Source organism: Amphibalanus amphitrite, unplaced genomic scaffold, assembly GCF_019059575.1.
Source record: "Amphibalanus amphitrite isolate SeventyFive unplaced genomic scaffold, NRLGWU_Aamphi_draft 000007F_arrow, whole genome shotgun sequence".
Taxonomy (NCBI): Eukaryota; Metazoa; Arthropoda; class Thecostraca; order Balanomorpha; family Balanidae; genus Amphibalanus; species Amphibalanus amphitrite.
In genome coordinates this window covers 171,335-186,744 of record NW_024881503.1, presented here as the reverse complement: position 1 = coordinate 186,744, position 15,410 = coordinate 171,335, and the positions used below count along the sequence as shown (strand labels likewise).

General features: G+C 48.8%; 2 protein-coding genes and 1 long non-coding RNA gene across 7 annotated transcripts in view; 2 read left to right on the top strand and 1 right to left on the bottom strand.

Annotated features, from left to right (window-relative positions):
- Positions 1 to 15,410, top strand: part of LOC122378241 (GRAM domain-containing protein 2B-like) — a 97,519-nt gene that overhangs the window by 70,210 nt on the left and 11,899 nt on the right. For all 5 annotated transcript variants that reach the window (XM_043359108.1, XM_043359115.1, XM_043359081.1 and 2 more), the window contains one exon: positions 6,541 to 6,745. In XM_043359108.1, the coding sequence (XP_043215043.1) occupies positions 6,541 to 6,745 (205 nt within the window). The remainder of the gene's footprint in view (positions 1 to 6,540; positions 6,746 to 15,410) is intronic.
- On the bottom strand, positions 8,458 to 12,403 carry LOC122378270. The gene is made up of 3 exons (XR_006255996.1): positions 12,123 to 12,403; positions 11,054 to 11,059; positions 8,458 to 8,576 (listed from the first exon to the last, which is right to left on the bottom strand). It is a non-coding gene; the product is annotated as an uncharacterized LOC122378270 (long non-coding RNA).
- LOC122378261 (tetraspanin-9-like) lies at positions 12,978 to 15,305 on the top strand. The gene has a single exon (XM_043359129.1). It carries the CDS (start codon positions 13,183 to 13,185, stop codon positions 13,864 to 13,866), a length of 684 nt encoding a protein of 227 aa, XP_043215064.1. The 5' UTR covers positions 12,978 to 13,182; the 3' UTR covers positions 13,867 to 15,305.

The following is a 15,410-nucleotide window of genomic DNA, read 5'->3' as shown; positions in this document are numbered from 1 at the left end:
TGCATTTAGAGAGCCTTGCTATTAGTAACCATCACTCGGCTGAAGAAAGTGGAAATTGAGACCTTCGTGAATATAAGACGCTGCGAATATAGGACACCTGTCACTTGCGTCAGGTTACCTTGGGCCGTCTTTTTACATTAGATCACAATTCCGGTATTTAGCCCTGGCCGGACCGATTGGTTTTCTATATTGACCGGGGAGGGTTGATACAACTCCCTCGCCGTTTCGCCTCTAATTGAGCTAGAGCCTCGCGGAAAAAAAACGAGCTTGTGTGCCGTTATAAGACGCAGCAAGTACTACCCGATTTAAGGTCTTAGGTCAGCCAGTGACCTCTTAGGTTAGGTAAGTGCCACAAGGCACGGGCTCAGTTTTTGGTTAATTACTTTGCCAAAAATGGTCGCACTGCCGCGATTTTGGCATCATCGTGCTTGTCTAGCTCAGGAGCGTCGAATGCTATACTTGGTGTTCGGGTGAAGTCAACTTAAGGCGTTAACCTCGGGTCAAGGTCAGGTCGGAGCCCCTCAGGTCACGAAAATGGTTGAAGGAGGACATATCGCATATCACTCGATTCGGTAGGTCTTCCCGAGTCCAGTGGTGGCTTTCCCGACTCTCTAGCTCCATCTGATCAGGAGTTATTGACGAAAAACTTATATGGCCTTAGTGACGTCATAAATGACGTCACGCAAAGTCAACAATGCTAAAGTGAAGCACCGGACCTTGCAAGGAGTGCATGAAACCATTCCCGGTGCCCGAATAGCAGCTTCCAATTTCCCTTGTTCACTTAAAGTGGTGCTCGATCCTGTATTATACTCAATTATGACGTCATAACTTAACAGATTCACGTCATATATTTAGTGCTTGACATCCAAATGATAGCTTACATATGACAGAGAAGGTATGCAAAGTTTTATGAAGTTTGCTTCACTAGTTGTGGAATAACAAGCAAAAAACTTTTGCGGAAAGGCCGCTGGCCTCTCGCTGGAGCGTTTCCGACCAGTGTGCGCCGCGCCGTTGCCGGCGTGGTGGGTGTGCATGTAGAGGCTGGGAGCCGCACGGCGAGTGCTGTTGTCGTTTCACGCGGTTTATTGTGGAAGTGAGCTACGTGACTTTCTTTCTCGGGCGAGTGTGGTGGTGGATCGTGTTGTGCAAGGGCACCAAGCCTTCAAATCAACAAGAAACAGCACTGGGCTGGGATGTCAAGAAACGCGGTCAAGGAACAGCACTGGGATCCAGAGGCCAGGCCAGATCCTGGCTGACTGCAACGCGAGTGTCGGCCAGCGTCAGGACAACGTGAACCGGCGGACAAATGGGATCGACGACCGAACAAGCTAACTGCCAGGGCCGTCGGATACCGCGCATTGCGCCATAAAAGTGGAGTGTCGTACGCGGTGTTACAGGTACGAATGGGAGTATAGACCTTGCATTACGGGACGGGGCAATGCTCACCGGTCGGTTGACCGCCAGGACAGCCGTAGGCGGGAAGGGACTGCGTCCACATCGTGCGAAAAATCTGATTATTTGTTTGTCATGACATGTTTGCTAATTAAATCGATGATCTTCATCCGGTTCTGTCCATCTCGTTGGAACCCAATAAACAAGCGAACTCCGTTTTATATATCATTGTTTTGTTCTATTTATAGCAAACTGCGACAAGTGTAGCACCAATAAAGCATGGTGTTTAAGTACCTTATAACTTTCGGATAAGTTTTAGGCTTTAAAGGTAACAATACCAAAGAATCACTGGTACGTATACGTGTGAGCAGGTTATGTGACACAAACAAATTCGGTACGTATACGTGTGAGAAGGTCATGTGACACAAACAAATTCGGTATTTTGACGCAAAAAGGTTGAGCTACCTGTTTTCTCGGCGTAGGATAACCCGTAAATGTAGTACCGATTTGGTACTCCAAAAATACCCGGATTTTGTGGCTAGTAATACCCTAGAATCACTGGTATTTGTACGTAATAATAGTTCATGCGAAACAATGAAGGGCATTGATACTCGTTTTCTGGAGGTAGGATAACCCGTAAAACTAGTACCGATTTGGTACTCGTGAAAAACCCGGATTTTTTAGGTAAAGATAGCTAAGAATAGCTGGTTTGTATACAATAAAGCAGGTCATGTGATACAATCAGTTTAGGTAGTCTAACACTGACTGAGTAGATATAAACGTTTTCTCGGCGTTAAAGGACCCGTAAATATAGTACCGATTTGGTACTCGTGAAATACCCATATTTTTAGGGTAAATATTTATCTGAGTGTAGAATGCATAATTCGATGAATTGCAAGAGATGATGCGGGATTGAGGCTGCAAAGGAATCTGCAGGCCGCAGATGTATTTGTTCTCACGAGGACTAGCTTTCATATGCGCCCATCTGGCAGTACTCAATATGGCCCAGTGCAAACACTGTGGGCAAACACTGACGGGCCTTCTCATGGTGCCGCGGCTCACTAAGAGGCTATGACACATAACACAAATATAGATCATCGCTCGCATCGAGAGATTTAGGTACGTTGATAAGTCCAAACGATCTCAAAATTCCATTGTTCTCTGAGATACTTCAGTGTTTCAGATACCGACTAGCATGGTAGTCAAATTCACCTCGGGAAGACTTTATCTGAAACAGAGAAAATGTGTATCATTCTCGCCTTTTGTATTTATTGGTCTCACTGAAGGTCTGCTATCGTTCTCACTCATCTTACGACATCGCGTTCATCTGAGCTGGCTATCGTTTCCGCCCGATATCGTTTTCATGGGAAAACTAGCACAGTTCCCACCAGCGCCTGGCGTCGACGTCGTTTTCTAACAAACTTGCCATCATTTTCTTAGAATTCCTAGTACGAATCTCCTCCTGGCTACCGGCTTATCTGGTTATAGAATTAACCCTCGCCGGACCTATTGGTTTTCTACATACGCGCCGGCCGAGGGGGGGGGGGGGCGGGTACGACTCCCCTCGCCGTTTCGCCCCTGTTGGAGCTAGCGCGTCGCGGATAAAACGAGCGTGTGCGCCGTTACGAGACACGACGTTACGAGATTGGTACCCGATTTTAAGGTCCTAGGTCAACCGGTGACCTCTGAGGTCAGGTCAAGTGCCCCAAAGTACGGTTCAGTTTTTGGTGAATAACTTCGCAAAAAACGGCCGCAGAACCGCGATTTTGGCAGTATCGTGTTCGCCTCGCTCAGGCACGTCGAATGATATACGTTTTGTTTGGTTCAGGTCAACTTAGGGTGTTGACCTCAGGTCACGGTCAGGTCAGCGCCCCCAGTTCACGAAGTTGGTCGAAAGAGGTCATGTCGCATATCATTCGATTTGGCAGATCTTCCTGAGTCCATTGGTGACTTTCCAGACTCGTTAGCTCAATTTGATCGGGAGTTATTGACGAAAAACTAATATGACCTTGATGACATCATAAATGACGTCACGCAAGGTCAACATTGCAAAAGTGACGCATCTGACCTTGCAAGGAGTGCATCAAATCACGATTCTGTGTGCTTGAGATAGTCGGAGATCGTTCCCGGCGCCAGAATAGCAGTTTTTATTTTTCCCCATTGACTTATTATGGTGAGGTCACGAAAATGACCTGACCTCATATGACCTTTAGGAAAAATCCGAGATATATAAGTTGTGAGACTCGTAATGGATACTAGATCCTGCGAGTTTCATTTCCCTGTGAAAGCTCCTCTGGCAGTGAGGGCGTTGCGAAGTTGCGACATCTGAAGACCGTGCAGAGGTTCACTTATGACGTCATAGGTCAGTGACCTGACCTGACCCGAAAATACGGTTGGTATCAAAAGATCCGGCTTGAAACAAAAGGTCAGGTATGCCAAGTTTCAGCTTTCTATCCCCAGCGTGTTCGGAGCTATCGCGAAAAAAAACCCTATGGAGGGGCGGCACCCGCCCTCCCCCCTCGGCCGGCAAGGGTTAAAAGGACCTTCTTTCAGCGGTGCGGTGTGCCTTACTAACCTAAGCCTTGTTTCCGATTCCGCCCGTATTTTATCAAGTTGGCAGGTTTTAGCACATGCTCGAGGTCTTATTGTTTTTGTATTGCATGTGTGTAACGGACCAGCGAACACATATTTATGTTTCTCTTCATAAACTTCCACTCCGCTAAAAAATAGGTAATTATCCCCAAATAATGTACTCAAGTACACAATATCAAGAGCATGACATACCTACAACAGCAAGTTGTAAGACCGTGAAACGGTCTTATGTTACACATCCAGCAAATATTCGAATAGGGGTCAAAATAAAGATGGCGATGAACGGTTACAGGCCTTGTCACAATAATTATGAAATGCTTATTACGCATTGAGTCTATTACGCATTGAAGCCATACTGACAGTCGCGCATAACATCAGGCTGCACCTTCTTTCTTGCTCCTTTCTTCGTTTCTAACCATAGCCTCATCACTCATCATGAATCCCAACGACAAACGAAGCTTGAGCTCTGGCTCACATTATTGTTCAGTTTAGTCCCCGACCTTTGCTGCCCTGGGCTGACGGGGCTCCGTCCGGCCAGTTTAGGTCTTTGGTGGCTATATTGGTACCCGCTGACCGACGGTTGCGCGGGCGGCCCTGAATGTTGTGGGGTTTCAGTTCTCCGGTCACCGAGAAACCCCACCAGTAACGTCAGTTCTGAGTGCCGATGTTGGGAAAACTGAAACGGCGCAGAAGATTGAGTTACGCTGTTCCACCGAAGTGGGTCCCGTTAGACCGCGCTCTGAAGTGGTTTGACCGTTCAAGAGTGCTGTGGCTATTAAAGGGAAAGATGAGTCTAAGAGAGTCGGAACTTTTTGTTGAAAACTTTGTTCAGTTTAGGGATACAGGTACCTATGAAACAAGAGTTTCAGAATCTGGTAGTTCTCCACCTCACAGGCTTACAGCTTATTGCTCTTGGACCAAATGGAAGCCCATTTCTCTCTGAATTACTAGTTACATTGCCGTTGCCGTTGCTGTACATTGCTGGCACTGATGTTGATATTCTAAGGCATCCGGCTGAGCTGTTCCATTCACTGCGATTCTGAAAACGGCACCGTTCTATTCAATGTTCAGCGACGTCCCGGATTGAAGTGATATTGAGCTGGATGTGAGAATTATTGCTCCAGAGTCTTATTGGAACGCTTTATCTGCGAACAACATGAAAGGTTGACGGAAATTGCCGGGCTCGAAATGTGCACCACCTGGATACCTATATGTAACATAGCTTTACCTGAATATACCTCAATAGAAGGAAGTCGGCAATCTTCTGCGAAGACGTTGCAAAGGGCGGGTGGAAGGAGTTGAAAGGGGGTATGAATGATGTTTGGCTGTGCGCATGCCATACTGGCCAGATACTATTGCTAAGTTTTTGCATTTATGTCCTAAAATGTTTTGCAATGTCGGTGTTTTTTTTCGGAAACAGTATATTTCTTTGTTTGTTTGCTTTGTTGGGTTAGGCCCTTTCGGTCTGACAAGACCATTTCAGCGGCGGAAGGATGATAGGAATTAGGGGGAGACATTGGTCTGGGCAGGTACCATAGAGAGTCATCGGGGCTCAGCCTGTTCCAAAAGACAGGCTTAACAGGCCCTCCCCCCCCCCCCCGCACTCTCCGCACCCGGCTACGGGTGTGCTCCCCTGGGAGCAGCGGTGCCGCTCCAATGGAGCAGCCCACATGAGATAAAGTTGGTTGTCCAGGCCGGAATAAGGGTTGCGGCGTGGAGGAGAAGGATTTGAACATCCTGAGGATGCAAACGACGGACAATTGTTTGTTTGTTTGTTTGTTTTGTTGGGTTAGACCCTTTCGGTCCAATGAGACCATTTCAGAGCCGGGAGGATGATAGGATATAGGGGGAGACATTGGTCTGGGCAGGTTCCCTAGTGAGTCGCCGGGGCTGAGCCCGTCCAGAGGACAGGCCACCCAGCCCCAAGGCACTCACTGCACCCGGCTACGGGGTGCGCTCCCTTGGGAGCAGCGGTGCCGCTCCAAGGGAGCAGCCCGCATGAGATAAAGTTGCCTGTCCAGGCCGGAATAAGGGTTGCGGCGTGGAGGTGAAGGATTTGAACATCCTGAGGATGCAAACGACGGACGAGTGGAAAGTGTAAATTTGTATGGGTCATGTCATGTGGTTTTTTTTTTTTTTTTTTTTTTTGTTGGGTTAGGCCCTTTCGGTCGACAAGACCATTGCAGAGCCGGAAGGATGATAGGATTTAGGGGGAGACATTGGTCTGGGCAGGCACCCTAGTGAGTCGCCGGGGCTGAGCCCGTCCAGAGGACAGGCCACCCAGCCCCAAGGCACTCACTGCACCCGGCTACGGGGTGCGCTCCCTCGGGAGCAGCGGTGCCGCTCCAAGGGAGCAGCCCGCATGAGATAAAGTTACCTGTCCAGCCCGGAAGGGGGTTGTGGCGTGGAGGAGAAGGATTTCAGTATCCTGAGGATAGAAGCACGGATAGGTGATGTCATGTGGACACATTACCAGCTTACCACCTGAGCCATAGCAATGCCCAATTCCCAAAATACACTCGTTTTGACCAAAAACATTAATTTAATTTGTTGCAGGACGGTCTGGACGACGACGTGCCGCTGCTGCCCTCTGTCGGCGTCGACGTATCGGACTCGACGGCCACGGAGGAGAACGATTCGGCACTGGACTTCACGGCCTCGCCGGCGGCGACGATCGAGCTGACACCTGGCGGCGCCAGCGTCAGGCTCGAGTCTGTGCCCGTCCGCTCCGTGGCGCCACCGGCCCCGTCCCCCTCCGCAGGTATGGCTAATGGCATTGACTGTAGTGCTGACTGGAATTCGGTTGGCTTATGTTTAGAATTTAGATAGTCACTATCAATAGCACACTTTGACCTCTATGTGGCATGAAAGCACGTAAGCATGAAGGTATGAAGGCAGGGTCTCATACGGTTGACGAATGATTCGTGGGAGATGGGCACGGGTCACGCTCACTGGTGGATCCCAGGGGGCATTTGGGGCAGCTGCCCTCTCGCAGCCCGGTGACCTCTTGAGCGGCAGGGGGAACATTCCCGTCGGCATCAGAACATATCCGTCCCACTGGGGCGGTCTCTGCCGCTACGGCAGCGGTCCGTACAGTCCAATGTTTCCGCCCTGTCCTATCATCCCATAGCTCTGCAATTGCCTTCTTAATCTGAAGATCTTGTTCCCAACAATGTGAGCGTTAGGAAGGCCGGTCGGTTGTCCCACCGAAGCACAGTTGTTCTAACGGGCCAGGATCTGTTGTGGCACGGATCTCGGTATGCAGAGGTTTAGGGTTGCGGGGGCTGGCCAGTGAGCATCGATGCAGCTCAACACCCTCCGTTAGGTGTATGTATTGCCACCGCGAAACTTTACTTAAATGGTCTAATAAGTTGAGAACGTACTCCCCCCCCCCAAAAAAAAAAAGAAGAAAAAAACGCAAAGCCAAATGATCAATCGTGAAAAAGAAACGAATGTGCACCTGCTATCAGATGTAAAACGTACAGAAATGTTGTTGAACTTGCGAGAAATGTAGCTGCCGTTTCTCTGCCAGCTACCAGACCAGCTAATGAATAAGACGGGACGGTTTCATTGCACATCATAACTACAGGGTGGGGCAGAAAGATTTACCTCTTGATTTTTGAAAATATTTCGGTCCAGAACGAATATATTCAAATGATTTTTGGTACACGTATTCAGTAGCATGTACACATCTCAGCAACGGCACTATGAACCAATATGGCCACCTTTGGTCTTCACCCCGGCCCCGAAACCTCCCCCTGCGGAGAGGCGCGAGCGCCGCACGGTGCCCTCGTCGAAATCCGACCATGCTGTCTCGAGGGCCAGCTTCAGAGCGGCCATGCTGCTGTGTGGTGATGCACACATCTCCCTCTCCAGAATGGCCCAGGTGGTGAAGTCCATCGGGTTCAGGTCTGGACTTGATGGTGGCCACATGTCCTTGTCCCAGAATCCAGGCATGTGGGTCTTGCACCACTGTTGAGTGAAGTTGGCCGTCTGAGACGACGCAACGTCCTGGACGGCGACGTATCCGTCTCGGAACGACTGAGTGATCCAAGGTAGAGCATCTTTCTCCAGCAGATGGACATAAACGTGTGAACTGACTTTCACACCCGTCTTGATGAAGATCAAGGGTCCTTTTGAGCCGTCGGATGCGATGGCAGCTCAAACGATGACACCAGCAGGGTTGTAGCGACCAAAATTGGCCTGGATAGCAGGATCAATGCTGGATGAACCATCTGCCAAGATTTTGTCGCCTTGAGAGCTCATCTGGGGCTCAGCCGTGGAAATCTTTTTATCAGATCAGAGGAAGACCTTGCTACCGGCGCTTTTGATTTCCTCCAATATCTTTTGGGCCATGTGAAGCCGTTTCTCCTTGGATGCCGCCGAAATTAGGTGTCGACGTTGCATCATGTATGACTCAAGGCCCAAATCGTCGTTTATGATTCTCCTGATCGTTTTGGGCGAAAAATCGAGGTCCTTTGCCAGTTTGCGCATATTTCGCCAAGGAGTTCGAGACACCATCTTGTGCACGATATCAACCAGCTCTTTAGCGCGGACATGTCTTGTTCTGCCTGGGATGGGCTTCCTCGACACTGTACAGTGTGTCTAAAAAGAATGTACCGTCGCCACTACGTGGCGCTGGTGTCGCGAGCCGGTAGTTGGCTGAATCCGCACCAGACCACACATTCCCAGGCGCTAGGTGACAGCTGCGCAGCGGCCGGTAGTAGCGTAAGCCCGAACCTTCGTGACACGACCCCGGGGGGGGGGGGGAGGGAGGGGAGCGGGCGGGGCAGCGCGTGTAGGGAGGGGTGCTCCAGCAAGCTGGCAGTTGTCGCGGCCAAAGGTCAAGGGGTCACACACCAAGCGAACGGACGCTGATGTGGGTTCGTGGGGATCATGAACTTGTGTGTGGTAGGTGCGTCTTGCGATGCACGGGTGATACGCCAGGTCTAAGCCAAAGGATTCAGGGGAGAGCTGAAGAAAACACCTGGTCAACTACGGCGAATAATAGTGCTGAAAATGGAAAGTATGGGTCAATGCAAGCCTTCATGACTATAAACAACTTTCTGAGGACGCAAAGGCCAGCATTGAATAACGATATCCGGATCGAAATTAGCAATGATTTATAATTAAATGCCGAACTAATAGCGCTGCAAAACCCTCCTAGTAAATTGTCAAGTCGGATTATACCCACTTGAATTAAACTATCCTAAATAAAATTGTTAATCAACTTTCTAACACTGACGTTCTTTATCATACGATAAGTATAGGGTTAACCAAGATTCAGCATCTTCCGCGTTCAAACAATCACCTGTAAGGCTAGAACATTAATGGCCAGGTAAAAACATGGTCGGGATTTGATTAACCGGATTATACCTAAGTCGATTTTTTTAGTCGGGATTTGATAAGTCGGATTTTTTTACGCCAACCGCATTTTAAGTCAAGTCAGGTCACTGATCTAGTATGACGTCATAAATGAGCAGTCCTAAAATGAACTGTGTGAAACTGTCCTAAACTGTCCAGTGTCCTCAACATTTTAGGACTGTGTGCACACTCCTAAAATGTTCCAACTTCGCAACACCCTCAGTGCAGAGCTTTCATAGGGAGATGAAACTTACAGGATCTTATAGTATGATCGAGAGTCTCACAGCTTGTATAAATGTATATCTCGGATTTTCTGAAGGTTCGCCTGAGATCAGGTCAGTCTCTCACCATTAAAAGTCAGGGGAATATGGAAATTGCTACTTTGGTCCGGAAATGATATACAACTATCTCAAATTCTCAAGCACACGGAATCGTGATTTCATGCGCTCCTTGCAAGGTCTGATGCTTTAATTTTGCTTTGTTGATCTTGCGTGACGTCATTTATCACGTAACCAAGGGTATCAGTTTTTCGTCAATAACTCCCGATCAACTAATGCTACCGAGTCGATAAAGCCACTAATGGACATGAAAAGACCTGCCGAATCGATTGATGTGCAATATGACCTCCTTTGACCAGCTTCGTGACCTGACGGGCTGTGACCTGACCTTGACCCGAGGTTAACACCTTAACTCTCGCCCGTATTGGTGTTTTTTCAGCCGCAAACGTATAAGGAAGGGGGGGGGGGGGGGTCCGTTGGACCCTCCCTTGCCGTTTCGCCCCTGATCGAGCTAGAGCTTCGCGGAAAAAAACTAGCGTGTTGGCCGTGACGAGAGGAAGTCGATGATACCCAATTTTAAGGTCCTAGGTCATCGGTTGACTTTCCAAGTCAGGTCAATGACCCAAAAGTCGGGAAAATCGGGCCTGTTAGAAAGTCGTAAAGCGTGGCTGCTATGGGGTTTTCGGGGTGCTGATCACGAATATCATGTTAGTTTTTATCACAGATGATGTCTTCATGCATTTAGGCCAGGTCGGGTCAGGTCAGGTCAGGTCAACCAGTAAGGGTATTCGTAGTAGATGGCAACCGCCTCTGACAGCTTCGCAACATGTTACGAGGGCACCAAAACTACTTCGTAAATGTTCATATGGCTGCTAAATTCGAATTCAGCTCCTAAAACTGGCCTAGAAACATGTAAAACTCGAAAAAGTGAACCGAGGTCATCAAAGGTCAATGACCTGACCTGACTTTCCGGTGACCTTGACACCCACCCTAATGCATGGAAGCAACATCATATCCCATGTTTGAACGCTTAAAACCACGAAAAGACTGCAAACGCGCCGCTAATGCGAGCCGACATACGCCGAATCGCGATTCCGGCCAAACATGGTCTCAAAAGTAGGTCGCAGGTCAAAGGTCATTAAGGTCAGGGTCATGACAATTTCAGGATGGGTGTAAAATTGATTAACGCGAGGGTAACGAAAGTTTCGTCGCGATCGGCCGCTTTTTACGCGAGTTATTCGCGAAAAACCGAGGGAGGGGGTCCGTTCGACCCCCCCCCCCCCCTCTACATATACGGGCGAGGGTTAAGTTGATCTCACCCGAAGAAAAAGTATACCATTTGACACGCCTGAGCTAGACAAACACGATGCTGCTAAAATCGCGGATCTGCGATCATTTTTAGCGAAGTTATTTACCAAAAACCGAACCTGTGCCTTGGGCCACTTGACCTGACCTCCGAAGTCATCGGCTGACCCTGGTCCTTAAATCGGAGACCAATCGCTGCATTTCGTAACGACGCACACGATCGTTTCTTTCGTGAGGCTCTAGCTCAATTAGGGGCGAATCGGCGAAGGGGGGTTGGAAGTGTTTCCTCACTTCCAACCCCCAACGTCCCCTCGGTATTCAGAAAACCTGAAGGTCCGGTGAGGGTTAAAACGTTTCTCCTGAACGAGGAAGAAATGTAAAAGTCAAAGCTCTATAGACGTCCTGTAAAAGTGGACATAATATTAAATTCGTTAGAAATAAGATGCTTTTTAAACGACTTCCTCAATCCTCATATAAAATCGGGTGCTGGGAACAGTCTTATAAACGCTTTAGAATGGACAGGGCGTCACTGGCTTAAGTTTGGGTGCAGAAAACGGCTATTACCTAAATGCAAAATGGTTTTCATGCATTTCAGTCAATTGTATATTGTCGGTCCCAGTGGCCGAGCTAAAAAAAAATCGGTAGTGTTTTGCATCTTTTACGCCCTAAGAAACTACACCATCTATCGAAGTGGGCGGGCTTATTTGAATGGGAGGGCGCATTATGCACGAATCGAGTGCTTTCGCTTATTTTGGACTGTATTTTACCACATCCACTGCTGGTATCACTATTAATATTATCTAATGCCGTGAATACGACAGCATTCCATTTATAAGATTGGGCCAATGGAGTCGCGCCCCGCGAGCTCGGTTTTCCGCTGGGCCGCTACAGGCCAGGAAGTCGGGCTTCGCCTGAGGGCAGGACAAAGGTCAGCGAGGGAGCGCGGGGTCAGCCAGGTATCGCCAAGTGCCGAGCGGATGCCGCTCCCTCCCCTCTCTTCCCCTCTTCTCCCCTCCCCACCTCGGTATAGATGGGGAGGGACCGAACTGCCAATGACATGCGAGCGGTCAAGGCCGCTCGCGCGGCAGCGACCCTGGCGGCCGGGTGCCGCAACTGGGATTCAGCCAAGTTACCGATTCGCCTCCTGTGGGAGAGCCAAACCAGGGGACATACTTTTTAGATATACTGTACCTGTCCCTTTAAGGCATTTCTTTAGATTGTTAACAGTTTTTATGGTAACGCCGAGCTGTTTTGGAACGCTTCGGACGCTGTGGCCAGCCTGCATCGGCGCCGCAATTTGGGCTCTTTTTGTAATCTCCGCCATAGCTAGGCAACAATCATGACAAAATTAAAAACGATCATAACAATTATACACGAGTCAGTTGGGAAGCCGCATGCAAAATTTCACTAAAGTCCGTCCAAAACTTTTTGAGTTATGGACTGAAAACAAACAGGTAAATCTTTCTGCCCCACCCTGTAATGCTCTTCTACTCTACATACTCGTACTTTTACTTTCTCGCCTTACAATTCCCGTTAAGATTCGTGTTCAAAATTGATACGCACAAGCTAAAGCTGTTTTTAACTGTTTACGTGCGAAACATCATTGTAGCAGCATGCTGGTCACTCGGCTAGTGTCTGGCTACGTTCCTTGATGTCATGTAGGCACAATTAACCTTGTTTCCCCGTTCGATATTGGGCACAGTTGACACATAAACATACGTCACTAATCATTCATCCTACGCAGTCAACTACCATCACATATATGACGTCACGCCGATGACGTCATCCGTCAGGCATCCGGTGACGTCACAGCACCGTTTAATCGAGCGCATAGTCGCTACCGTGCGTGTGGAGGTCCTTCACCTGGGAACCATTACTCGGTAGGCGGCCTCGAGTATTTGTGCACGGCACCGTCGCCATTGGCGGATGGCGGTGCCGGCGGCGGCCGTCCGGGCCCGTAGGCTCCTCCCTCTGCCCCCCTCTATTGGTGTCGAGGGGGGCTCAGGGGGTGATGCCAGGCCCGGGTCGATGTGGTGCACCAGTTGTCCTCCAGAGCGACCGTTATTCGGACGTGCTTGTTCGGCCTGCGGCGATAGCAACAGGCTGAGCCGCCGCTCGTCCTGTAAGACAGAGCGGTCTCTCGCGGTACAAAGTTAGGTGGTTTGGTAGGACCGTGACTTGATACTGAGCAGAGTCAGGGTATCTGGAGTAGCAGATCAATAAGACCCAGTAGCTGTTCAAGCTCGCCATCATGGGTTTCGGAAAAGGAATCGACGGCGGCTGCGGTAAGGTGATGCAGTACCTGCTGTTCCTGGCCAACTTCCTCATCTTTGTCGGTGGCCTGACAGTGCTGTCGGTCGGCATCTGGACACTGGTCGACAAGAACCAGTTCTCGGAGATCGTCGGCACCACCATGTACTCGAACGCCGCCATCCTACTGATCTTCGCCGGCGTCATCGTCGTCATCATCTCGTGCCTGGGCTGTCTCGGCGCACTGAAGGAGAACAAGTGCATGCTGCTGTCGTACTTCGTCATCCTGCTCATCATCTTCCTGTTCATGCTGACCGCCGGCATCCTCGCCTACGTGTTCCGGGACGAAGTCGGCGACAAGATCGAGGACGAGATGAAGGACACGATGGAGGACTACAACCAAAAGCAGGCCATCAAGCAGGGCTGGGACCTGGCGCAGTCGCGGCTCAAGTGCTGCGGTGTGATCACGAAAACCGAGTGGGGTAGCTCCATCCCGTCTTCCTGCTGCCCTGACGAACCGGAAACGTGCACATCCGGACAGGCCTACAGCGCCGGCTGCAAGGAGAAGGTCAAGATGTACGTCAAGGATCACGCCAAGGTGATCGGCGGTGTAGGCATCGGTATCGCCTGCATCATGATCCTGGGAATGATCTTCAGCATCATCTTGTACAAGATGATCGATTAAAATAAGGATAGGGATGCAGAAGTTGGATCCTGAAGACCGGGAAGTGGTAAGCTGAGCGGAGGTACTGCTGATGAAGATGTGCTGTTGGTACGGGGGATAAAAGATCCCCACAGATACGACCATTGTGGGGCGTCGGCTCACCGGCATCTGAAGATATCATGGGGCTGATGCTAAGGGCGTTTCGTTTTGATATTTAGCACCATTCAACGGTTTTAACTATGAATGTTGAAGATTATACTACCTATTCTCGCAAGTTTTGCAGCTTCTGAAAGGTTGGACCAATAAAGCAAGAGATACAAACCAGCAGAAAATATATACATATTAGTACTGGCATACAGTAGCGCTTCTTCTGCGACCAACAGTTCACTTTGTCCGTTTCGAAAAGGAATGCTCGCCTTGTTTATCGAGCTAGGCTTATTTTGGTGCTTTGACGACGGTCGTGTCGGCATCGATGTATCGTAGTCTGCGCCAATTTGTGCCTTCTCTCTGCGCCAGTTTATAATCGTCAATCATTAACGCTGATGTGTCACAAACGTTAAGCATTAACACCACGCGGAATAGCACACATGTAAAGCTGTAATGTTACGCTTCTGGCAAGAAATGTTACGCTTCTGGCGTGTTACAAGTAACTTTAAACGTACCGTGCGGCTTCGGTGTTGTATCGAAGCAGTGCTGGCTAATGCAGGTCATCGTGATTGTCGTAACACAAGCTGATTGTCGATGTTTCTATGTCGTTTTATAGGCACGTTTGTAATTGTACTTGTCGTTTGTTTCTACGGTTATATTGCAAACACCTGCAATGATTTCTGCCCGTATTTCGCGCGTGCATCGTCCAACCGATGAATTGCCTTGTTTTGTAACGTTGTTTCGTCCTACTCTTTACCCATCTACGCATAACTAGCGGCCGAAGTATTTGCCCAACGGCGAATTAGTCAGTGTTTCATAGACAACGAAGCATTATTACCCTTCTTTGGGGTCTAGCTAATAATATAAGCTATACCTATATGTGTTGTAGATTGGTCCACATAACGATGTGCAAGAGGTATATTTTAAGGTCCTGTGTAAAGTCGAGTTCACGTCGGATGTGTTTTGCATTAGGCGCATGTGCCCGAGTCAAGGAATGTTATACATCATGAGAGAATAAATATGCTAAATGCAGCGATATTGCACAAAGACAGTCGAGCCTCAGATGCGTGCCTCACTAAAGCAGCTCTTGAATTGAGTAGCTGCTATGCATATGATTGCATCCGTTGTGAATCTAGCATAAACTGCATGTTTCTGTGTGTCTATATGGAGTTAAATTTTCAGAACTTCAACTACAACTGATGACCAACTGCGCTTGTATATCAGCAGTGATAAACATACTTGTGGTTATCTAAAAAGGGGCTTCGGAATCATCCACGTATGTTTTCCATGGTCAATAAACGGTATATCATTTACCCCACTGTTTTTGTTGCGTAATAAATGGTATGTTGACGATTTAGCTTACATCGCGTTTGATGATAACTACTCGTACATTTAAAAACCTAAATCAGTTTACCAAA